We start from the raw sequence: 24,175 nt of genomic DNA, 5'->3' as shown, positions 1-24,175 counted from the left end.
AACAAAAGGGAAAAAAAGAAAACAAAAAAGAAGCAGCAGTAGAAAAACAACACAACCAAAGGTTCTCTTTGGATGCCTTACTTTTTTGCTTTCGTTGATTCAAAGGTGCCTTTGATTTGATTGCTCAAATTCAGTAATGGGTGTCGCTGTTTGTACCCTCTGCTTTTCTTGCCTCACATTCAAACGGTGAGAGTTTTACTCGTGTACTATACTGGTTTCTACGGTTCAAGTTCAAACCTTTTTTTCAGCTTACCTCACTAGCATTATTTTGTGGAAATGTTTTGCCTTTTTTCTGCTTTCTTCTGAATTTTGTAGGTGCTGAGGCACTGTGGGTCGGTTTCAATTTTGTGATGCTGGTTCTGCTATCCTTTTTTTTTCCCAGTTTTATTTGGCGTGTGGTTTAATTTTTTTTAAAGGGGTTTACACCAATACAACAGAACGCGGATGAGGAATCTGAATGCGTTTGACTCAAATTTTACTTCTTACTGGTGGGGTTTGTGCTGTTGACTTAAAGGGTATACTTTAGTTCTAATTACTTTCAAATTAAGGGGTTTGTGGTGGGTTTGTTTCCTGTTATGGGATATCGATTCCACTGCATATCAGAGCCTATTCACTAGGATCACTTTGGTTGGAAATTCCAAATCTGTGGTGCTCTATATTTTGCTTAATCTACTTGCATGAACCGAGAGCATTGAGTTCTGAAATGGTTGTTTTTGTGATGTCTGAGTTTTGAATTATGTGTGACATTGCTGGTTTGCAGAGTTTTGAGTGAAGAGGAGCAGTATGGGAAACAAGATTAAAGAGAGGAGGGAAGGTGAAGCTAGGAGAAGTTTGCAGGAAGATAATGAAGTGTCTACGGTCAGGAGAGTCGTTTGGAGGAGCTGATGAAGTGTTTCCTTCATCTGGATCTCTTGCAAGTGCAACCAAGGACTTTTCAGCTAGTGAACACTCTTGCTTAGCTGAACACATTGATAAGAAGCAGGACACTGGGAACATAGAAGAAGCTGAATCATCCTTACGTGAGAGTGGTGTCTTGAACTATGAGGTTGATTTCATCATCCTTACCTTTTGTTGTTACACTGAATAATCAGATATGATTTGTTCTTTCTTATTTACGCTAGGCCCTAGATAAAGTGAGTGTGTATATACATACTTTTTAAATTTGTTATGATTACAGGCTGATTGATTTGTTCTTGGTGAGTTACTTGTGGATGTTTAGACTAATTTCAGACTTCTGTCCATGCTTGTAGTTGTGCTGGAAAGTCAGCATCTATCTTTTTTATTATTTGACAGAATCCTTTGTCCTAATTGAACTTAGGACCAAGGAATTGTTTTCTAATTTTCTATACTTCAGTGAAACCATGACTATTATAAGTAGTTTGTGTGATGGTCAATTTATTGAGTTTAATCAATACAATTTTTTGGGACTTTAGGATTTGAGTTAATAATTCTGCAATTGTGTGTGAATTGTGCTGTGCTTGTGTGTTTCTTATTTAAAATTAGTGAATATGGTTACCATTATTATTTAAAGAAAAAATGTTTGTAATGTGCAGGAAGCTAGAGCTTTGCTAGGAAGATATGAATATCAGAAAGGAAATATAGTAGCTGCTTTACATGTCTTTGAGGGCATAGACATAGGTGTTGTGACTCCTAAGATTAAAATTGCCCTTTCCAGAAGCAGAGAACGCCGCAAGAGACATTCTCAAAATCATGCTGAACCGCAAATGTCAATACATTCTGTTGGCTTATTATTGGAATCTGTCTTCCTCAAAGCAAAATCTTTGCAGATTCTTGAAAGGTTTAAAGGTATCCCCGCTGGTTTTGTGATTCATCCTTCATAGAGTTTTTTTTTTTTACTCCAAGGGACTTGTGGGCTTTTATTGCATATTAATCTACACAATAGTAAAACCTTTTCAATCAGCATAATGTCCCCCTGATATACTGTGTTACTTGGCCTGATAATTGTGTTATTCAAAATATTTTTTTTTACTTGAGAACTACATTAACTTGAGAGTCTAGTAACCACAATATTTACACTTTGGCAGAAATTGTCTGATGAAAGGATGAGTTTTTTTTTGAAGTTGGGTAGTTTTAGAATCAATGAAACTCTATGGGAAGTGAAAGCATATTCTATTCTAATGTATCTTTCAATCATTCTTGCAGAGGCTGCCCAATCTTGCAAAGTTATTTTGGATATAGTGGAGTCTTCATTGCCTGAAGGCTTGCCTGATAACTTCGGTGCTGAATGTAAATTACAGGAGACCCTGAACAAGGCAGTTGAGCTGCTTCCAGACTTATGGAAACTTGCTGATTGTCCACGTGAAGCTATTTTGTCTTACCGGCGAGCACTACTTCATCAATGGAATCTTGATGCAGAGACTATAGCAAAGATTCAGAAAGAATTTGTTGTTTTTCTTCTTTACAGTGGAGGAGAAGCCACACCGCCTAATCTCCGTTCCCAAATGGATGGCTCATTTGTACCTAGAAACAACATAGAAGAGGCTATACTTATCTTAATGATTTTGTTAAGAAAAGTTACTCTAAATAGAATTGAGTGGGATCCTTCAATTTTAGACCACCTCTCATTTGCTCTCTCAGTTTCTGGAGATTTGACAGCTTTAGCCAATCAATTGGAAGAATTGCTTCCACGGACAATTCATAGAAGTGAAAGGTACTATGCTCTAGCTCTTTGTTATTATGGAGCAGGTAAGGATCTGGTAGCACTGGATTTTCTCAGAAAGTTGTTGAGTAGTAGAGAGAACCAAGACCATGCTCCTGGTTTGTTATTGGCTTCTAAGATTTGTTGTGAGAACTGTTCTCTTGCTGAAGAAGGAGTAACCTTCGCCAAGCGAGTGCTTCAGAACTTGGACGGCAGATGTGATCAGCTAGAAGATCATGCCAATTTCTTTCTTGGTGTCTCACTTTCAGCACAGTCAAAATTGGCTATTTCTGATTCTGAGATGTTTAAGAGACAATCTGAGGCACTTCATGCCCTAGAAACTGCTGCCAGAACGAGAAACCCCCTTGTACTATATCATCTCAGTCTAGAATATGCAGAACAAAGGAAGTTGGATGCCGCACTTCAGTATGCAAAATGCTGTATAAAACTGGAAGCTGGTACTAATATTAAAGGATGGTTGTTGTTAGCCCGGATATTGTCTGCTCAGAAACAGTTTTTGGATGCCGAATCTATCATTGATTCTGCTTTGGATCAAACTGGAAAATGGGATCAGGGTGATTTGTTGCGAACAAAAGCTAAACTTCAAATTGCACAGGGCAAGTTAAGGAATGCCATTGAGACATATACTCAGCTTCTTGCTGTTCTTCAAATTCAGAGTAAAGGTTTTGGTTCTGGAAAGAAGCTATATAAGGTTTGTTGTTGTGAATTGTAATATAACTTATGCTGATAGAATATTTTTGAATCATTGGCCTCTATTCTTGTTATTTTTACTGTTAGAATTGGATGGGTGTGGTTTCCGTGAACTTTAGAATTTATAAGATTTTTCATGAAACCTATGATCATCATGGGTTTGTAGTTAAGAACAAGGAAACGGTCCTGCTAGTCTGTACCTGAGAAAGTGAGATATTAATAGGAACGGTAATAGTGAGGATTTGAACATCATATATTTGGTTTGAGAAGGTAGAATGCATAGAGTTCCTCAGAAGAAGAGTTTTGCTTGTATTATGAAAAAACTGAAGCTTTTTTCCTCTATGCCAGCCAGATATTACCTACCTCCTTGAATAAGGAATTCATTTAATTGAATAGCATCCCTTTCAAGAGGGTGTTAGGTTTATAAGGGCTTTACATTCTTGAAGGTGTCATATTTTCAAATCTACTATGTATCATTCTAGTGTATCTCTACCTCATCTTTTGGAACTCAAACAGTCCTCACATTGTGCCTGAAGAAGTAGTCAAATCTTCTTGGATTGGAAAGCAATAGGATTAATAAGATACTAAAACCCCATTCTCTACTGATTCAAGCTTCAAGCTTTTAAAGAGTATTATTAGTTACGGCGTTAGTTTGACCAACTCGATTTGGTATAAAAGCATTTTTAACTCATACTGGATATACCATATTGCTGAAATATAAATACCTTAGGCCTTAAATAAATAAAGCATGAGGATTTGTTGAACATGTTTATTACTGAATACATCTTATTTTTTTTCTTTCTTTATGGTCTTCTGCTGATCGTCAAACTATTTGGTGAAAGAATGTCCATAGATAGTTGCTTTCTAGGACTACTACTCATGTCCTGGGTGCAATTTATCAGGATGTTCTATTTTATAAAAAAAATGTATTGTTGATTATACCTGCTCGATTCTCAGGTTAAATGTCAAAGCATTTTTTATGAATGAATTGAAGTTAATGATGTTCATGTAAGGCAATAGGATTTAGGCATATGAAATTATCATTAATGTTAAGTTTAAAATGGCTACCTACTTGTATTTGGAAATTCAAAAATTAAATCTTGCTCCAAGGTAAACATCATTGCATCTGGATGCATTTTATTCGTATTATTTGTCTTTGACTTTTTCATTTTTTTTTTAATTTTACTTGTGCAATAAGACATAATTGCTTCTAGCTGCTTACCTTTTTTCCCTACCACACGACAGGACAATAGAGATCGTGCTAGGAACTTGGAAGTGGAAATATGGCATGATATTACGTATGTGTATATCAGTCTTTTACAGTGGCATGACGCAGAGGTGTGTCTTTCAAAATCCAAGGCCATCAAACCACTCTCAGCATCTAGATATCATGCAATAGGTAATATTATCTGACTTTATTTCTGAGTTTCATTCTCTTTCCATTTAAAGTTTCTCCTGAGATAGAAAAGAAGTACGCCACAGGTTTTAATAACTGCCAGATATTATTTGATACAGAGAATATTGTTTATTTAGAGTAATCATTGTTTGCATCTATGCAATATGTTGTTGCATTTAGGTGTCTAGAGATCAGAGATTGGATTAGACCCCAGAGGCATTATTCAAATAAAACATGAAACAATGAAATAGATCTAAGATACTCCAATAATGACAAGAAGCTAACTATGTCAATGTGAATAATTAAATATATTTCTCAAAGTACATTGTATAGCAGCTTCAGAAATCAAAACATATGTTGCATGACATGGTATACATATAGTGTGGTTCAGGAAGGAATTTTCATGGTTTCAGCAGATAAAGTTGAATCAGGCTGCACAATTATAGTAAAAGTGCTAAAATTGAGAATGAGCACTGAAAATCTCTCTCTCAGACTTGTGGGTTGTTTGTTTGTTAAATTTCACAGGCATAATGTACGAAGCAAAGGGCCATTACAAAGAGGCTCTAAAATCTTTTGGTGATGCTTTGGACATTGATCCTGGCCACGTCCTTAGCTTAGTCTCCAGTGCTGTAGTTCTTAAACGATGTAGTAGTCACTCAAATCCAACAGTTAAAAGCTTTCTGATGGACGCGCTACAGCAGGACAGATTCAATGCTTCTGCTTGGTATAATCTTGCCCTTCTTCACAAAGCTGAGGGCACAGCATCATCCTTAGCTGAAGCTGCAGAATGTTTTCAAGCTGCACATGTTCTTGAAGAATCTGAACCTGTTGAACCTTTCAGATGACTCATTCTATACAGGTTGGTCTTCTGGTGGAAGCAAGAGAGCCAGCATGTCTTTCTTTAGAGATTATCCTTCTGTCTCAGGATAGCTAAGAGAGATGCATTGATCATGGTGTGGAGAGCTAGTCCAAAAGAAATTATAGTAATATACTAAACAAAAAAAGATGACAAACTCTCCAAGCAGTTTTGTGATGCAATTGCAATGATTCATGTATTCATATATAATTTTCACTTGTGTTCTTTAGTTGTCAATTCAGAAAGTAATAAATGGAAAATGAAGCATATTCACCCGATTCAGTTTACTTAAGCTACCTACTATATTAATTCCTGTTTAGCCACGGAAGTAGGAGAAATATACACCATTTTTTTTTATTAAATAAGTAAATTTTAAATCTAACATCTTAATTGGATTTGGAATCTCCAACATCTTTCTCTTTCAAATGTTTGATGATTAAGTTTTATAATATAAGCACTATCTTAACACAGTAACCAGTATGAGAACGAATTTTGAACTGTTTGATTAATCAGCAATTTAACCGAAAGGTGTCCAAAGGAAGAGGTTTGATGCTAGATAATTTATTTTAAGGTCATTGAAGGTGCTTAGATTATGATGGTTGACACGATCTTGCGCACTAGGCGTGAATGAGGTGTTGGATTAACAGAATTATTTGATTATGAGTCATAATTATCTAATAAACTTTTATCAGATTTGGTCTATTGTCTCTTTCTGCAGTATCTTTTTTCTACACTTCAATTTCAAAAGAAAATGAATTTTGAGACAAATAATTCGAATGAGTGTGACATGAACCATAAGATAAGTAAATAATAAATGATTATCATGGAGAAATTATAAGGCTTTAGCTAATGACTTTAGATTATTATATTTTTATTATTATTACTTTATTGATGTTATTATAATATGTAACTGATATATTTGTTTGGATGAGAAAGGAAACAAAGAGAAAAAGGAACAAGAAAATAATATAAAAGATATTGTTTCCACCAAAGTCATAACATAGAAATGGGTGATGATGAAGCTCATCAATACTTTGGTCCATTTGGTTGCATAAGTTTTGATAGAAAATTACCAAAAACTAAGATTTGCAAGAAATAAAAATATTAAAAATTTGAAAAATTATCAAAAGTGATAAAAAACGGGAAATTTTCTAAAACATGGTGAATGAAAAATACAACTGGATTAATAAAATACCCAGACTATGGTGGACCATTTATGCATGTAGTTCAGGTGGTCCAATACAATAATTAAGGGTAGTTCGTTTGATGACTAAAATTTCAATATTGTGGATGAAAAAAATAAAATATATTTAAAAATTTAGTTATTTGAATTTAGTTTTAATAGTTTTTTTTTATGGAAAAATGATAGTTTGACAACTACAAAAGTTATATATAACTTTCTTGATGTGATAGATTTAGAAATAAATATATATAATAAAAGATAAATTTGTAATTAAATAATATACAAAAAAATGTTAAAATGGTAGTATTGGGAGTTGTAATATAGTTGTATAAAAAAAATTTTGGTATGTAGGACACTGACACAAGACGGATACGGACACAGAGATAAGTAAAATCTCTAAAATGTAGAACACGAGAATACGAATCTATATATTAGATATAAATTGAAATTAAATATTTATGTGCAAAAGTATGTTTCAGATTCTTTTAGGAGCATGAAAATATTTTTCATGACTGGTTCAAAAGAATTTGTTCATTATTTTACTATCATAATAAAAATTTATACAATAAATTTGAGTTTTTAAAAAATTATTATATTTATACCATTTAAAATTGTGTTAGAACCGTGTAGAATCTTCAAAAATCCAACAAATATTTTTTGAATTAAATACTTCACCGATAAATCCTACAAGTGTCGACACCGATACGTTAAAGTGTCGAGCCTAGTATATATATATATATATATATATATATATATATATATATATATATATATATATATATATTACCTTTTATGACAAAATTAACCTTTTTCTTAAATGAACATCGATAAATGTGTATATGAGTTTAATGAATCTTGTTCCGGTCATTTTATTTTCTCAGGTCTAAGAATCCTTTGTTTTACCGTTGGGTACCGTTTACTAAAAACTCATAATATTTCAATGATTATTTCGAATTGAATAAAAGCTTGTTGTGGAGTGTACGGTGGCCGGTCACAGACAGTAGAGTTTGTGTGAATAATACTTGGGAAGAGAGGCTCAGCTGGCTAAGGCAGCAAATATAAAAAAGAAAACGTTTGTTTGTTTGTTTGTTGAATTGAAGATAAGAATGAAACAAATAAGTTCGATTTTACGAACACATCGTAGTGCTTAACGACTATACGAAGGACAGAGTTTGAATCGGAATTACCGAAGCCTAAGCGACAAAAACACACTAAGCTATATAATTCAATTAACACCATCGCCAAATTCCTTTTTTTTTAATTGATTTTTGCATGGAAATGGAATCTTCTTCCACGCCTCCTCCTAAGTTCCGCTTCAGAGACCACTCACTCCCGGAATCTCAAAACTCGTCGGATTCCAACTCCGACGTCGGTTCCGCCTCCTCACCGTCCGTCACTCATACTCACGCTGACCTTCAAATTGAATCCATAACTGCAAGAGTATTTTCTTCAATTTCGTGTTCACCTTTTATTTATGGAAATTTTATTTTCATAATTATTCAACCAACAACATTGTTAAATAACTGGAACAAAATAATGGAACGCACGCGTAGGTTTCTTTCGGGTTTAGTTTGCCTTATTGGTCATTCGATTATTGATTTAGGGCATTAAGCATTTGTGTGATGAACTTCTGGAGCTAAAGGAAGCAGCTAATGAAGATTTACAGAGAAACATCTTTGCTAAGTATTCCACTTTCCTTAGGTAATTAAAATCTCCAACTTTTTCCTTCCAAATGTTTATCATGTATTAATTGAATTCCGTAATCACGTGTGAGAACTAAAGAGAGGGTGCATTTTTTTTTGTCAAATCAACATTTTTTATTGCATAAGGAATTTCATTTGAATGGAGTGTAAAGAGTGACAACAATGCAATCTTACTGAACAAATTTTCAAGCTTCTTTTTTGTTTGTGTACAATATTAAGAGATGTTAACAACAAGAAGGATAGTTTATGTTAAATAGTTATTCTATAGATTGTTGACTGGGAAATAATATTGAGGCGGTGATGGTGTTTTGCTCTCTCTGTGTAGAGTACTGGAGGAAGCTAGAGAAGTGGAAAATGAGTTTGTGCAAATGGAAAACCATTTTGTATCTCATAAGAAACGAGTAAAGGATCTTATAGATCGAATATATCCAAAGATATTGTCCATAGATATAACCTTCGAAGATCATATAAATGTTGTCCCATCTTTCCCCAGAGAATTGGAAGCTCTTGTCAGTGAGTGTTTAGAGAATTTAGATATTCGCATGTCAGAAAAAAAGATAGATGAAGCCCTGCACTTTCTAGAATCTGCAGAGGAACATTATCAAAGCCTTCTATTGCAAGATTGTTCCCATAGTGAGATGATTTTGTATGAATCTGTAATTTCTGAGAGGAAGTCCATGCTTATACAACAGTTGGCACAAATAGCTGAGAATAAAAGAACAGCAGGACCAGAACTTCAAAGCGCACTAGCTAAACTTTGCAGACTTGGTGATAGTCAACTTGCTATTGATCTATTGTTTAAGCATTACCATTTGCGTATTGTGACTGGAAGAGATCATTTACAGTGGGCAAAATTATCTTCAAGTAGTGAGATATATATAAGGGAACTTGCAAGGTTTGTGTTCTCAATCATTTCACAAGCAGCAAGGAGCTTTGTGATGTTGTGTGGAGAGACTTCTCCATATACCTCAGAACTCATGCTTTGGGCTTATCAAGAAACAAAGTCATTTATCGTTTGTTTTGATAAATACATTAAAGGCACCTCAGCAATAAGTGGAGGATTGTCATCTGCCATAAAAGCAGTCAAGTTTGCTGTCATTTATTGTTCTTTATTAGAAAATCAGAAATTAGTGTTGCAGCCATACTTAGTGAAGCATCTCTCTCCCTGCGTGGAAGAGATTTTAAACACGCATATAAAGCATTTTAGGAAAGTGATTGCAATCTTCTCAGCAAGCGATCCTTGGATTTTAGAGAAGTATCTTGTGTCTGGAGTCTTTGTTGGAGCTGGATCTTCAACTCTAGCTGCTGGGGAACAACATGACTATTGCTTGCTAACTACCAGTGGCCGAAAGGTTCTGACATTATTGCAGGTATGTTCTATATATTATTAGATTGCTATATGATGTAAAGTAAATTGCAAAAGATGACTAGGTAATATTGTTAATATTATTGTTTAATTTGTTATTATTTGTTTATAATCAGGCCATAGTAGAAGATATTTCTCCCTTGGTTTCCCTTCAAATGGGGAGTTTAGTCATTAGTGGAATCACTAATCTCTTCACGGAGTATATTGCTATACTTGAAAGAGCCCTTGCTTATGAAACAAGTTCAACTGAACAAGGTAGTCCAAGAATGAAGTTAGCTGAGTCACTACCACAACAGGTTTCTATTCTGGCCAATTTATCAACGTTAGTGCGGTTTCTCTCTATCATGGTAAAAAATATCTTTACCTGCACTGATCAGGCAGAACTACAAGTCTTGAAAAACCTATCAATTGTTCATCAGCTCCAAGGACTTAATGATTTCCTATTGTTTATTGAAGAGGGTTCCAATAAGTTGAGAAACGTGTTCTGCCAGCAATTAATTCTCAGAGTATTGGGTACTTACCATAGACATGAAATGTTTTCAGATAGTCATTGCAATGGCCAGTTGGAAGCTAACACCATCCACAATTCAATGCCCTCTGGTATATTTCAGGTATTATTTTGACAAATAACCACTTAAAGACTATTGATTGTTATGATATATGAACGCAATGATTTTTTCAAGACTTATCTTAGTATGCAGCACTTCTTAATTTTTGGAAGGTACTACAACTAGAAAAAAGGGTGTACATAGCTATGGATTAGTATTTCTTATCTATTTTTGCATGCCAATATGTTTATGCAAGATTTTTATTTTGATTAAATTTTTTGTCACTGTCTTGTATAGGTTTTATTTCTAGAATTGAGGAAAATAGAACAACTTGAGAAAGAGGGTGTGTTTGAAGTGAATTGGTTGATGGGATTACTGAGAGAATTAATGGAGTCTATGTTTATTTGGGTTTCCGAAAACAAAGAGATCCTTGCAACTAAAGAAGAGAATGTGAGCTCAAAACCCGATGAAGCCAAACAGGTTTTTATTTCCTTTCCTTCTATTTATTCTTTGTATGTCTATGCTGAAAGAGTAAAAGCATCACCGCCGCTAATTTGCTCTTTTTTACCAATGTGGCTGCTATTCCTATTTACTGCAAAGTCCTTCTAAAACCGATGATCTAGTTCCTATTTAAATTTTGATTATTTCCATGTCAGTGTCTGTCCCTGTCTTGTACCCAAAATTCACAAACATTTCTGGAAGACACTAGCTTCTTGGGTTGTTAACACCTTTGATGTAATATACAACAATATCCCTACATTCTTAATCACAAAATTCTAAAATCAATTGACTTCAGATGTTAGGCTTAATAGAAATGTTCATTTTTTTAAAGAAAGTTTGATGTAGTTTAAGTCTGGTGTCTAGGTAAGTGAGTTCAAATTTTAAATGGTGAAAAATCTTGAAACATTTTCTTTCTTAACCTCCAGTAGGCAAAATCAACTAACAAGGGTCTTTTTATAGCAGTCAGTAAATCTCATCTTGACACTATGATATTAACCCAAAAACAAACCCATTTTTGAGACTATATTGTTTGCTGGAATGAGATTAGTTGGAAAAAATAATGTATGAGGTTACAAAGCATGACAACAAGGAGACTATTATCACAATTTTAGTTATGTAAAGTGGTTCTTATCCATTTTCTTTTTTCATTGAGCAGTTTCTTTTGGACGTGCAATTCTTGGTGGAAATTGGAATGTATGGAGGATATTTCTCCAACGATCCTTTGCTCCTTCTTACTCTCATGAAATCAACCTTCAATTCAGCCGGAATAGACCCTTTCAAGTAATGCATTATTGGTTATAGTGCTTGAGAAATTCAGTGTTCTCTATTGATCAAAGCTCAGAACTCAAAACTATCTAACCACACATGCCACACATTTCTTTCACAAAATGCACATTCATAACCACACAGTCCCTTTAAGTTCTCTTGTATGATTACATTTGCATCAGTTCATCTGAATTCGCATCATTTGTTCCATTATTTTTCTCTCTTTTGTTCTTCATAAAGAACCTCCTTTCATGATCATATAGTTTGCAATTATTCCCATCTTTATAATATATTTACATATATATTCTCTATAATGGTTTGTCATGATATTAAAGGCAACCAAAGTTTTAAACATTGCCTAATATAGAGATATCTCCTGATGGTGGTCTGGTGTACTTTTTTAGAGATTTAGATGATGGTGATGATGATTGGGCAATAGATGCTGCTACTAAAACAATTCAAAAGCTGTTGGAGATTGAGAAAGCAAGTTTGCATCCAGAGGAGCCTGTAGTTGCCATCACAGAGGAGTCACATGAGCATGAGAACCAAATCAATCAATCCTCATATGGCAGTGATTTTTCCGAGGAAGATGATACAAATTCTTCAGAGAATAATGCAGATGCAGAGAAAGATGAGGTTGCCAAACACGAAACAGAAGGTACTGTTGATGCAAAAACAGCTTCACCAGTCATAGTATTTAGCCCTGAAGAGGGGATCATTACTGAAGGGAGTTTATGCTGATGCTGCAGACACTTCAAATTTAAGAACACTTTCTATCAGCCCTTTGCAATTAGAGAATGGATACTGATTTTGAAAGAGGCAACTGATACAAAAAAAATGACGAATCCAAGGAAACCAAATCAAGATCACACGAATGATCAACATTTATGTAATTTATAATTATAATTTTACTCAATTTTAATTTTATGCTTTGATTTAGGCTACCTAATTTTATTAACTTCAATAAAGAGGTAGATACTTTTTCACAACCTTACTTATAAGATGAGGGAAAACAAATCCTTTCTAATATTTTTATAGAAAAAAATGTTGTAAACTTTCACAAATTCATGAAATTATAATAAAAATTATCGCTTCCATCCAATGAATAACATGGTCACTTGACAACAACTCTTCAATTATTTTTAACCCATAAATCTCTTTATGATGCTTTCTTATTCTTATTATAAATTCTAAACAAGATTGTTTAAAATTCTTATTTTAAAATATAAACTCAAATATATATTTCTATCTTAAAATATAGTTCAAATAAAATTATCATAAAATATTAATAAAAATAAAATTACTCCTTTTAAATAAATTCAGATAAGTTATACACAAAATATAAATTTATATAAAATTAATCTCCTTTCGAAAAGAACTTCGATTATACAAGTCTACATAAAAAGTATATTTATAAAAATTTATTCTAAATAATTATTGAATTATTGATATTTTTCTATCAATAAATTAACTTTGATAACTTAATTATAAAAATATTTAAATAAAAATAACTAATAATATGCCGCGGTTATATATGAACATAGATACAATGATATTCAATTAACAAATAAGTCATTAAAATATCTGTATACGTTTTTCACATGTCATAACTGAAATTCACAATATTTTTTTTTATTCTTATTAACGAGTGACATATCACTTAAACAAATTTCAGTATTTGGTTGGAATTAAAATAGAAATAAAAAAATTTACCAAAATCCAAAACAAGAAAAAAAAGGCAAACTTAGCAAATTTAGAAGAAATCAAGTCAGTATTTTATTAAAATGAAAAACTATTTTATTTGGGTTTTATCCCAAGAACCTCAAATTTTCTAAACTATCAAAAGCAATTAATTGCTTGTGGATTGTAAACAATAAATTTTATCATTAAATTACCTGATAGGTGCCCAAACAAATTAAAAACTAATAAAAGGGAATACAGATTTTGATCACAAAATGCCAAAATCAATAAAACGCATTTGGAACATTATTAGTTGAGTCTTTTATTAGGATGCCAAAATAATTCTATACCGTGGAAATTTGTGTCTAATATATATAATGACAAGAACATTTTGAATGAATATTTGTTGATAAAGAATATATTTATTTTAGATGCTTGTGTTATTGATAAGGTGGATAAGAGTATTGTGTATCTAACCTACATTATGATTAATAAATTTTATTTGAATATTTTTTTAAATCTAAATAATTGTTTAGAATTTGATTTATATATTTATATTTAGATCTATAGAATTGAAATTATTTTGAAATTTATATTTTCTGATACAACTTATTTTTTTTTATAAAGATTAAATTTATTTAGAGTAATATTTAATTATGTAATTTTATTTGAATTAAGTTAACAGAACAAGTAATTTAGCACGCCAACACTGTCATACTGAAGGAGGGAATTTCAAATTAATTTGAATCTCTGATGCAATAATGGGAAGATTAGCATTTAACACGATTCATTATTGAATTGAAAGAAAGCAATGAACCAAAAATGGTGAATAATTAATTCCCCTTTTCAAAGAAGCAATAGAAGAAGGAAACTGCAATTTGCAGGGTACCATCTATGTAACGGTTAGTTTCCACTTTTTCAAATAAAATACAATTTTGGTGAAAGGGAAAAAGAAGCTTTGTTTCAGGTTTGTTGACCGTTTCTGAGGCTCTCAACACGCTCTTCCACTTTCCTTTTCTTTCTTCTTTCCCTTAACACACTCTATACATGTATTTCATGCCACCACTTCCACTCATTGCCATCCCTCTACCCTTCTTCCCCACGTTTTTCCTTTGAATGGGTTGCTTTTTTGGTTGTTTTGGTTCCTCCAAACACCCAAAGAACAAGCGCAAGGTTCTTGTAAGACACTTTTCAATCCCCTCTTCCCTTCTCAACAACAACCCCAAGATTCTCTTTTTCAGTTTTTTTTTTTATAAAAATCTGATATTTTCTTTCATTTCCTTAACCCCTTTTCTTGTTTTTCTCAGCAGTGAACAGAGCTAAGTTGATTTCTTTTTTATCCTTTTTTTTTTCAGAGAAATGGTTGTACCAATGGCAAGCAAGAGCAACCTAGTGTAACTTTGGTTCAGGATTGCCCCAAAAATGCCGTTAACCCTATACCGCAACTCCAGTAAGTAATCTAATGAACTTCTATTTCATTGGTTACATTTTATTTTTGAAGCTTTTTGGTAAAGAGAAATGTTGTTTGCTACCTCTTTGGTTGATGCAGGGAGAAAAGTGAGGAGCGATTAAGTGTAAGTAGCAGAAAGAAAGTGACATTTGATTCCAACTTGAAGACCTATGAACGTAGTTTGGTGAATGAAGTTGGAGAGAGCAAGAGTGAGGATGGTGGAAAGGAGGAAGCTTTGGTTCAATCAAAGTTATCTTCCTCTGAAGATAATAGTTGTGTGACTTCAACGGGGTCTTACCCACCCAACCATAGGTACCAGAATTGCCGGGACAGTGAGGATGAGGAGGAAGAGATTGATTATGGGGACAGTGATCTTGGTGATGAAGATGACGATGTCATCAGAGAAGAGTGCAAAGAATTGGGGAGGGACTTTGGAGAAGATGGCATGGTGGCAACTACTGCTGCTGATCATGTGTTTGTTGAAGAGGTTGACGTGAAGTCAATCGAGTCCAACCCCAGTGCTAGAGACAGAAGTGTTTATGTGCATCCTGTACTGAACCCAGTGGAGAATCTCACTCAGTGGAAAGTTGTCAAGGCTAATAAAACACCATTAAGACCTCAGAAAGAGAACGAGTTTGGGGGTGTCAAAGAATCACCTTTCAGCTTGAAATCAGAAAGTGACACACCAAAGAAGTTGAACCAGGAGATCCCTGTTGATGCCAGCCTGTCAAATTGGTTGGTCTCACCAGAAACTACACCTGTTAACAAGGCTAGCTCAGTGGCTTTATTTGCTGGTACCCCTGACAGGAGCACCCCACAAAGTCCATATTCTGTGTTCAGTCATGAAGATAGGCCAATTTTAGGTGCATTGACATTGGAAGAGATCAAACAATTTTCGGCTACTTCTTCTCCAAGGAAGTCACCCAGTAGGAGTCCAGATGAGATGCCTATTATTGGCACTGTTGGGACCTACTGGAATGTTGCAGGCTCTGCAGAAGGTTCTGGCTCAGTCTCTTCCTTCAAAGGAATTCCGAACTCAACAAGCAAGTACAGAGAGGTAAAGATGAGGTGAATTTTAAGAGATGTTATTACTCATTAGTTGAGGGTGAATTCTGATTTGGACATACACTGGTGTGGTTGTGCAGGATAAGAGAGTGAATTGGCACTCAACCCCTTTTGAGACAAGATTAGAGAAAGCTTTGAATAGAGGTGCTGCTTCTTATGTTCCTCGTGTATTTTAGACAAGCTTGATATAGTGTGTGGTGTGGGGAAGCGAGTGAATTGTGCAGGGAATGTATTTTATTTATTCTTTTATAAATATGTTATAGAGTGTCAAGTGTTTAATTTTGTATTATAATTCGTACTTGGCTGTAATGTTCATCATGTTATTCGCAGCTCTAGTGCAGCTTATAACGAGTAATAGCAATAATTTCTGTGTAGTCTCTTGGTGAGATCATATTTCGTGTTTCCATGACGTCAAATAAATCATACGATATCATATACATTCTTTTGTTCTGAACCGATGAAACTTGCACCATAAATCTCTATCCAAGCTGTAAAGGATACACAATCTGTTGCTCTATTGCACTCATAATAGCACAACTAGTGGTCTTTAAGGTTATAAAGACACTTGTTCACTTTCTTATAGAAGTTAATACTCCAACAGGAAGAAAGATGCCCATGATCGTCTCCATTTACACACCACCACCTTAGCATCTTATCCCACACTGTCTGAGTGCTGGACCTGTCTGCTTGGGCAAGAAAATATCAATTCGCACCCAAATCATTGAAAAGATTATGGCTACAAGTATTGACCAGAGGATTACAATGGTAGGGGTTCTGTTTTGCTTTCCCATTAGCCCTTTGAGGAAAGGATACAAGTGCACAATGACCCACAAGGAGAAGAAAAGCTTCCCAAAGAAAGGTCCCCATGAGTCATAGCCATTGTTAATGGCGTCAGAGATTCCAGCCACAATTCCCACCATATTTAAGATCACAAGACTTGTTGGTGGGATAAGAAGAGCAGTCCACTTGAAGAGATAGAATTGTGCAAATGAAGTATCATGTGCTGATTTTGCTCTCACAGAGAAATTAGTGTTTACTCCACCAACTTTAAGAAGTCCTTGAAATACAGCAAAAAGGTGTGCAGATACACCCCCAATGACCCAGAATTGCTCATTGCGCCACCAGTCCTGAATGCTAACCCCACTCCAACGAAGCTCTAGCACGCATGTTAAGATGATGGAGATAAACAAGGCCATTAACCAAATGCTAGCAAGGTTTGACAGCTGCACAAAAGAGAACTTTAGTGAGACGATATTGTGAATAACGTTGTTTTCCCTTCTTTCTAAAGAAATAGTACTAAGTAATCACAAGAAATCACCATTGGTTCTGATAAAATTTTCCATTTAATAAAAACCAAATTCAATCACGTGGTTGTTCTCTCTAGCCAAAATCATTTAAAATTCTTCCTCAACGGGATCAAGTTAAGTGATTGTAGTACTAGACTGCTAGTATATAATGTTAAGAAGTAGCAATAATCTTATTCTTTTGAACACTCTTTTATTGAATTAAAATTTTTGAAAATTAAAAAATTTAGTGAGCCTTATTCAATGAATTCCGTTCATGAATTTGTAATTTCCAATATTTGAGAGAGTGCCTCTGCTAGCTAGTGTGTGTTACTAGCATTCTTATGTTAATGAGGAAAGCAAAGGCATGCGGTATACAAGTTAATTGAATATAAATGCACCTACAGTAGGGAGGATGAACTTTCCAGTCAGAAGACAGACAGCTGGAATTGTACAGTAGATCAGCAGGGGGATGGAAGTGAATGGATAAACGATTGAATTAGTGTAAGCCAACCTCTGTAGCCATTTCAGCTTTCCACTATAGTCGTACCACAAAGGGCAATAGCCACTAAAGAAAATCTCAGTAGAACCCGAAGCCCATTTCAGAACTTGGTGCAATCGATCGGATAGATTTATAGGAGCAGATCCCTTAAAAGCTGCTTTCTTTGGCATGCAGTACACTGATTTCCATCCTCTACAATGCATGTTAAACCCAGTTAAGATGTCTTCTGTGACTGAGCCATATAGCCACCCAATCTGCAGAAAAAAAAATGTCAAGATGACTTCATTCCTTAGCAGTCATGAAATTCTTAGTAACTGCTTTCATAAGGGAAATAAATGTCTGATTAAAAAAATGCATTATTGTTTCTTGATGGGCGCTGGAGCCCTTCTAACTACAAATCTATAAAACAGTTTCCATTTCAAGGACTTCTGTGTACAGAATGCAAAAGGGAAATAGCTCATTTGTAATAACTGGGTTACCTCTTTTCCCCATTCAGTTTTCTCTTCATAGTCACAGCTTATAACATGAATTGCTTCCTTAATCAGCACTCGGGTGTTTGTGCCTTTGGGAAGTCCACCATCTTCCATCAAAACAGAAGCAATGAAAACCGGTGATTGTCCAAATCGTTTCTCTAAACTTTTCAGGGACATGAAGGATAATTCCTCTTCCTCTTCCTCTTCGTCATCAAAGTCTACAAGCTCTTGATCAGACTCGTCATCAGATGAAGACTCAGAGTCACTAGAACAACAGCTGCTAGATGAAGGCCAGCAACAACTCTTCATCTTTGGCCTTTTATCAGAAAGTGGATCAAAGCCATATAATGCTTGCCTGTTGAACACACATCCAGTACCAACATAAAGAGGACCTTGAATCCCATCAAGGCATTTCATGTTGATCTATGATACAAAGAAAGCAACATTAAAAGGAGTAAAGATCAGTTAATGAAATTGCAATTTGTGTAAAAGTTTAGAAAAATATCCCTTACATCAAAGAACACTGTATTATGATTAGCATATCTGTCATTGCAATCGATGCCATCAAACCTTTTTGGAAATTGGACATAACAGAACTTCTTTCCAAGTTGGGGGTCCATTAAAAAGCACATAGACTCCCTAAGAACCTTGCTGTTATTGATGTATTGGTCACAATCCAGATTTAATGCAAAAGGTGCATTGCTAAGCACAGCAGAAACTCGAACCTTTTGAGAAAATAGAACAGTGCAAAGATTATAGACAGTTTTGCTGATATCATCTTCTTATAAATCGATGGAATTAAAATACATATTTGAAGTTTTAGGCTTTAAGCTACTTACCAGAGTATTCATGGCACCAGCTTTTCTGTGGTGTTGATATCCAGGACGTTTTTCCCTGGAAACATACACAAGCCGTGGCAGTTCCTTGCCTTCCTTGTCCAGTGCACCAGTGCTTCCTAGACGTACCTGCAAAGTTAAGTCCATGGATTCAGTTTTTGAGTTCTTGTTTTGTTAGTATCCAAACTTCTGAAGAAAGAATTAATATTTTTCATACTGAAAATTAACATTTTTATTTAGCGGACGTAAATCAATAAAAATTAACATTTGTTATAGACACAAAATCTAAACGCACATAAAACAAGAAACAACTGAAGAATGCAATCGCCAAACCTGAATTATTCCTGGATGATCATCCATGTTGCTCCCAGGCCATGGGTTTCCATCTTGCATCACCCACCCTTCTTCTGGTTTTTTCAGAGCCTTTGCAACCAGTACATTAATTTTCACCTTGAATTCTTCGTACTCTCTCTGCAAAAGCGCAAAGGAAAGTGCCTCAAGTCTCACATGGGCAGTAGAACAACATAAAAAAAACATCAAAAGCAACTTTCATGGTTTAGTTATGTAATCCTCACCTTCATAGCCCTGCGATCCTTAACAAATGTGGGGTGCACCTTATCTTTCAAGTAATCAAGTTTCTCAGAGAAATAAAACTCAGGTGCCCTTGTCTCAATGTTATACATTTTACAAAAAGGAACCCATATTCTAGCAAACTCAGCAGTTTCTGACAAGGTATCAAAGAGAAGCATTGAAGCACTGTCATCTGAGACATAGCAGGTAACCTTCTCAACAGGGTAATCAACAGACAAGACTGATAAAACCGTATTTGCGGTTATAATAGGTGGTTCCTTAAAAGGGTCCGCAGTGGTTACAAAGATATCAACTGGGGCTAGAAGGTTTGGCACCTCTTCACGCTCAAACCTTAAGGACAAACGTTCAAGGTAAGTTTCACGAGTAACAGGAAACCACTTGGGAAGTTGGTCAACTATCCAAGATAATGCAAGCCAGATTTCACAGACTACAGAGATTATCCATAAGGCAAGAGCATCATGCACTGGAGTTGTGATGCGCAAGTGGAAGAAGAAAACTAAAATAACGAGACGCAAGAGTATGACTATGCGATATGGGTTGATTAGGCTTGAAGCTATTGGAACCTTGCGCCACAATGGTTGCCTTGCCTCAGCCAAACTGCAAGGTGCAACACCTCCAAATATTACTCATTATTGTTGTCACAACAACAGAATTTAATTAGAAAACATTTACAGCGGAAAGTTTTTTTATACTGTTATGTAATCATAGTTTGTTATGAGTATTTTAGAAGTTATATCCAGAATGATTTCTGTTTTATTGACAAAGTAAATTTTTTTATTCTTACATTCAATAAAGGTCAAAGATAGAGAAAAATAGTTTCATATATCCATTGTTAGCGTTAAATTTGTTTACATGAACATCCAAAATAAAAAATTCGATCACTTTTCTACATCAACAATTCATTAATCAATTGGATAACATTTTATACTAACAGTATATATAAATTTATGTCTACATAGATTATGAGTTCTTTAATTCATTAATGATGTAAGAGAAGACAAACTTACAGATTTTCATCTTCTTGATCATTGCTCATTAAATTTCTCTTATCTTTCCGTTTCTCTTCATTGCTGTAGAATGCTTTCTGCGCTTCAAAATCCTCTACAGAACATAACACCAACTCAGAAAAAAAGTGTGTAAATTAACAGAAAGATCAGAGATAGGAAAAGCATTGTGATGGAGCCTAATTAGCTACTAAGGAGTAGAGTTTGTTTCCAATTTCCAAAGTTAAATTAATAGAAAAAAAGGCGTTCATGATCACCACTTCCGGCCACAGAGAATGCTTGACCATCGTTGTGTTGATTGTAGTCTCCATTCTGCTGCAAAAAAAGACACAACAGAACCTCTGCACTCAAAATCCAATTATATGTATCATAATGTTGAGTACAAAACAATTATACTTGGAGAAGCAAGCAAAATAAGGTGGAGAAAATTGTTGAATGAGCAAAGTGAATACCTGGTCCGAGAAACGGAATCCATTTCGGGAGTGAGAGCCAGTGGCTGAGGCTGCGCTCATGACCATTGCAACTAGCAAGCGTGGATTGCGGAGAGAGCAGAAGGGTATTGCTAATATAAGAAATGGAAGGTTAAGAGTGATGATAAAGGAAGAAGGATAAGCGCTATTTGAATGTAACCATCACCCTCAGAGTTGGCAAGTCGTGAATTTGATTTTGAGTCGACAATTACTTCATTTTCTCAATCATCATAACTTCACTTGCTTACTGTTAGATGCTACTTCTGCATGCATGCATGCCCATGCAAATAGTACCTAATCTCTTCTATCTAAAGTACTTGAAGCTTCAGATGGCTCGAAACTTCAGTTTTGTCTTTACAAGATAACTTGAAGGTTCATAAAGGGAGAGAGGAATATGTATTTAAATTGACTTCTATTTGTCAATGAATACGTTTTTCATTTTTCTTCACAGTTGACATCACTAGGGTAAATTAACATATAAGGAACTTGAAGTTTCAGTTTTATCTAAAAAAAACTTGAAGATTGAGAAAATAATATGTATTTAAATTGGCTTTGTCTAAGTTAATAAGCTATCTGAGAGTATTAGACTAAGATATGCATAAATAAAATAAATTTAGAAAGACGTCTCTTTTGCATTGTCTGTGGTTCACAACATGCTAATTATTTTAAAACGAAACACAAACTGAAAATCTTACTCTTGATGATGAAATTTTGGGCACACGACCTCCAACTGTGTTGGGAAACACTGTTTCAAGGTTTTAGCTAAATAAAAAACTGTCTTTTTACATTACATCTATGTTGATTGCTGATCCCATAGTGGTAGATTTTCTGTAAATCAAAAGCTGATGTGTATATTTCTAAACTAGTTCCTAATTTTTGTGTCGAATTAGTAGTTGATGGAAACATTACTCTCCACGCAAGAGATCTAGTAATATAAAGGATAGGCATGTTTTTGTGAACAATTCTTTGCATTTGCACCTTTTCGTATCAGATTGTTACGTCAATTTTGATTAAGTTGGCACATCATAATTTTGACATCTTTTATTCATAATACTTTCTATGAACAAAGGGATCTATCTGTTTACGTCCTTTTCGTTTTCTTCTCATAATTTGCTAACTTTTCTCAGAAAATTCCTTTCGGTTTGTAATTTTTATTTCAACTTGTTACTGATAAAACATTAGATCTTATTTCATGTTTATTATTCTTGCCGCCAATAAACGAAAGATATACTTTTTAGTTATTTTATTTTATAAGCGTAAATTGCTTTATTTAGTAACAGCAGGACAAAAAAATTAAACTATTTATACATAAGTTTGAGACTAGCCAACTAATAAACCATTACGTTTGGAAAGGTATTTTCACCCTACATTTTAATTACTGTTCCTCTATATAATTAACTTCAAAATTTTATATATAATTTTTCCTATTTTTTCTTATAAAATTCATAGCATACCATATCTAAAATCCGGGAAAGAAAAAAATATACAAAAATAAAAGAATAATATTTCAAATATTATTATTCACTTACACATTTGTTACAAGTTAAATATATATAAATTAATTATATCAGACTAACCGATTTATAATAAAATTAATTATAACTAAAAATAGAGATGAAACTAATACTGACTAATTTATAGTAATAGTACTAATTTATAATAAAAATTATTTTAACTAACAATAGAGATAAGACTAATATATATTAACTAGAAATAAGACTAATACCAAGTGATTTATGATAAAATTTATTTTAACTAACAATAGAGATAAAACTAATATCTCTATGAAGTCGAGGAATGAATATCCACTCATGCCTAAATTTGGAATAAAAAAATGAAAAGTAAGTGGAGTTAATACTTTTGTGTAGACATTGACAAGTTGTTGTGTTGAATTAATAGAGGAAAGCTTAATCAATCTAGAAAGTAATTTATCACGAGTCAAGTGACAATTAATCTCAATATATTTGGTTCTCTCATGAAAGATAGGAATGTGAAGAATAAGTTTATTGTCACATAACATCAAGGTAGGTTTAGGAGAAATACCAAAGTTATGAAGCAAATATGTGAGTCATTGAATCTCACAAGTGACACCATTAAGAGCACGATAGTCAGTCTCAAAAGAACTTCGCAAAACTTGGCTTGCTTCTTAGATTTCTAGGGTATAAGAGAAGAACCAAGTTAGAAAGAGAACCCAATTATGAATTTACTAGTATCAATACAACTAACCCAAACAAAATTGCTAAAAGCTTTGAGTTGAAGTTCACTAATAGAAGGAAAGTCCATGAACAACTTTAATGTAACGAAGGATACAATAAAGAGTTGTGTAATGATTATAGTGAGATGAAAAATGGATTGACTCGAGTGTTGAACGACAAAAGTAATATCAAGTTTGGTATTTATAAGATATACCAACCTACCAATCAAATGTCTATATGAAGACACCTATAAGTTATAAAACAAAGGCTCGAAAGATTGATGCAATTTGGTGCAATAAAAAAAGAGTAGAAAAAGATTTAGAATTCAACATATTAGTATCATAGAGAAGATCTAAAGCATTTTTTTTTTTACAAATATTGATACCATAAGTTCCACATGCAACCTCAAAACCAAATAAATATCTTAGATCACCAAGATCTTTTATCTTAAAACTGGCATCCAATATGTTTTTAATGTAAGAAATGATAGATAAATCATTTTCAATGAGAACAATATCCTTAACATAAACCAATAAGGCAGTGAAGGAAGTCTCATTTTTCAAAGTAAAGAGAGTAGTCAACAAAGGATTGTTTGAAACCAAGAATTATAAGAAAGGTTGATAATTGAGCATACCATTGAAAGTTGACCTGCTTCAACCATAAAAAGAGCGTTGTAACTTATAGACTTGACCATATCTGATATATTGCACACCCAAAGGCAAAACCATATACACCTCTTTTGTGAGATCACCATGAAGAAAACACTTTTCAGAAAAGATGTGGGAATAAAGTTTATTAGCAACATGGATTAAAGCATAAGACCAAAAAAGGTTGGGAAGGTTAGATTAAAATAAGAGAGATAAAGTCATATTGAATAAATGTTTATGCTTCCTTTTTTTGTTGAGGGGTTTCAACGCATGTAGTTTGATGTATAATAC

The 24,175-nt window shown here is 34.0% G+C and overlaps 3 protein-coding genes and 1 pseudogene across 5 annotated transcripts; 3 read left to right on the top strand and 1 right to left on the bottom strand.

The window, feature by feature from the left end:
* Positions 1-763: 763 nt before the first annotated feature.
* LOC137829952 (protein NPGR2) lies at positions 764-5,900 on the top strand. Its single transcript, XM_068636994.1, is given in 6 exon segments — positions 764-834; positions 836-1,045; positions 1,554-1,806; positions 2,164-3,371; positions 4,616-4,769; positions 5,292-5,900. Coding segments are annotated over 6 exon segments (2,196 nt in total). The 5' UTR covers positions 764-783; the 3' UTR covers positions 5,612-5,900.
* A 2,045-nt stretch (positions 5,901-7,945) lies between these two features.
* LOC137829943 (exocyst complex component EXO84B-like) lies at positions 7,946-12,610 on the top strand (annotated as a pseudogene).
* A 1,710-nt stretch (positions 12,611-14,320) lies between these two features.
* LOC137829950 (uncharacterized) lies at positions 14,321-16,337 on the top strand. 2 transcript variants are annotated; one of them, XM_068636992.1, is made up of 4 exons: positions 14,321-14,547; positions 14,724-14,818; positions 14,918-15,875; positions 15,964-16,337. In XM_068636992.1, exons 1-4 carry the CDS (start codon positions 14,485-14,487, stop codon positions 16,057-16,059), a joined length of 1,212 nt encoding a protein of 403 aa, XP_068493093.1. In that variant the 5' UTR covers positions 14,321-14,484; the 3' UTR covers positions 16,060-16,337. The 2 variants fall into 2 exon arrangements, with proteins under 2 accessions (XP_068493093.1, XP_068493094.1); XM_068636993.1 differs by having other exon boundaries at positions 14,333-14,541.
* On the bottom strand, positions 16,295-21,217 carry LOC137829949 (cellulose synthase A catalytic subunit 4 [UDP-forming]-like). Of its 2 annotated transcripts, none has more exons than XM_068636990.1 (10): positions 21,025-21,217; positions 20,830-20,887; positions 20,576-20,669; positions 19,553-20,165; positions 19,311-19,448; positions 18,981-19,106; positions 18,654-18,866; positions 18,148-18,564; positions 17,572-17,922; positions 16,295-17,106 (listed from the first exon to the last, which is right to left on the bottom strand). In XM_068636990.1, the coding sequence occupies exons 1-10, from the start codon at positions 21,088-21,090 to the stop codon at positions 16,528-16,530; spliced, it is 2,655 nt and encodes an 884-aa protein (XP_068493091.1). In that variant the 5' UTR covers positions 21,091-21,217; the 3' UTR covers positions 16,295-16,527. The 2 variants fall into 2 exon arrangements, with proteins under 2 accessions (XP_068493091.1, XP_068493092.1); XM_068636991.1 differs by having other exon boundaries at positions 20,830-20,884.
* Between the last annotated feature and the right edge of the window lie 2,958 nt (positions 21,218-24,175).

Source organism: Phaseolus vulgaris, chromosome 7 (assembly GCF_000499845.2).
Source record: "Phaseolus vulgaris cultivar G19833 chromosome 7, P. vulgaris v2.0, whole genome shotgun sequence".
In the NCBI taxonomy this organism is placed as follows: domain Eukaryota; kingdom Viridiplantae; phylum Streptophyta; class Magnoliopsida; order Fabales; family Fabaceae; genus Phaseolus; species Phaseolus vulgaris.
This window is presented reverse-complemented; position numbering and strand designations above follow the sequence as displayed.

Excerpts from the sequence above, each read along its gene's own strand:
- LOC137829950 (XM_068636992.1), top strand. The coding sequence starts at position 14,485 with ATGGGTTGCTTTTTTGGTTGTTTTGGTTCCTCCAAACACCCAAAGAAC. Across the intron at positions 14,548-14,723 it reads AGAACAAGCGCAAGGTTCTT|AGAAATGGTTGTACCAATGG; the intron begins GTAAGACACTTT and ends TTTTTTTTTCAG. Across the intron at positions 14,819-14,917 it reads AACCCTATACCGCAACTCCA|GGAGAAAAGTGAGGAGCGAT; the intron begins GTAAGTAATCTA and ends TGGTTGATGCAG.
- LOC137829949 (XM_068636990.1), bottom strand. The coding sequence starts at position 21,090 with ATGGTCATGAGCGCAGCCTCAGCCACTGGCTCTCACTCCCGAAATGGA. Across the intron at positions 20,888-21,024 it reads GATTCCGTTTCTCGGACCAG|CAGAATGGAGACTACAATCA; the intron begins GTATTCACTTTG and ends CTTTTTTTGCAG. Across the intron at positions 20,166-20,575 it reads GATCAAGAAGATGAAAATCT|TTTGGCTGAGGCAAGGCAAC; the intron begins GTAAGTTTGTCT and ends TGCACCTTGCAG.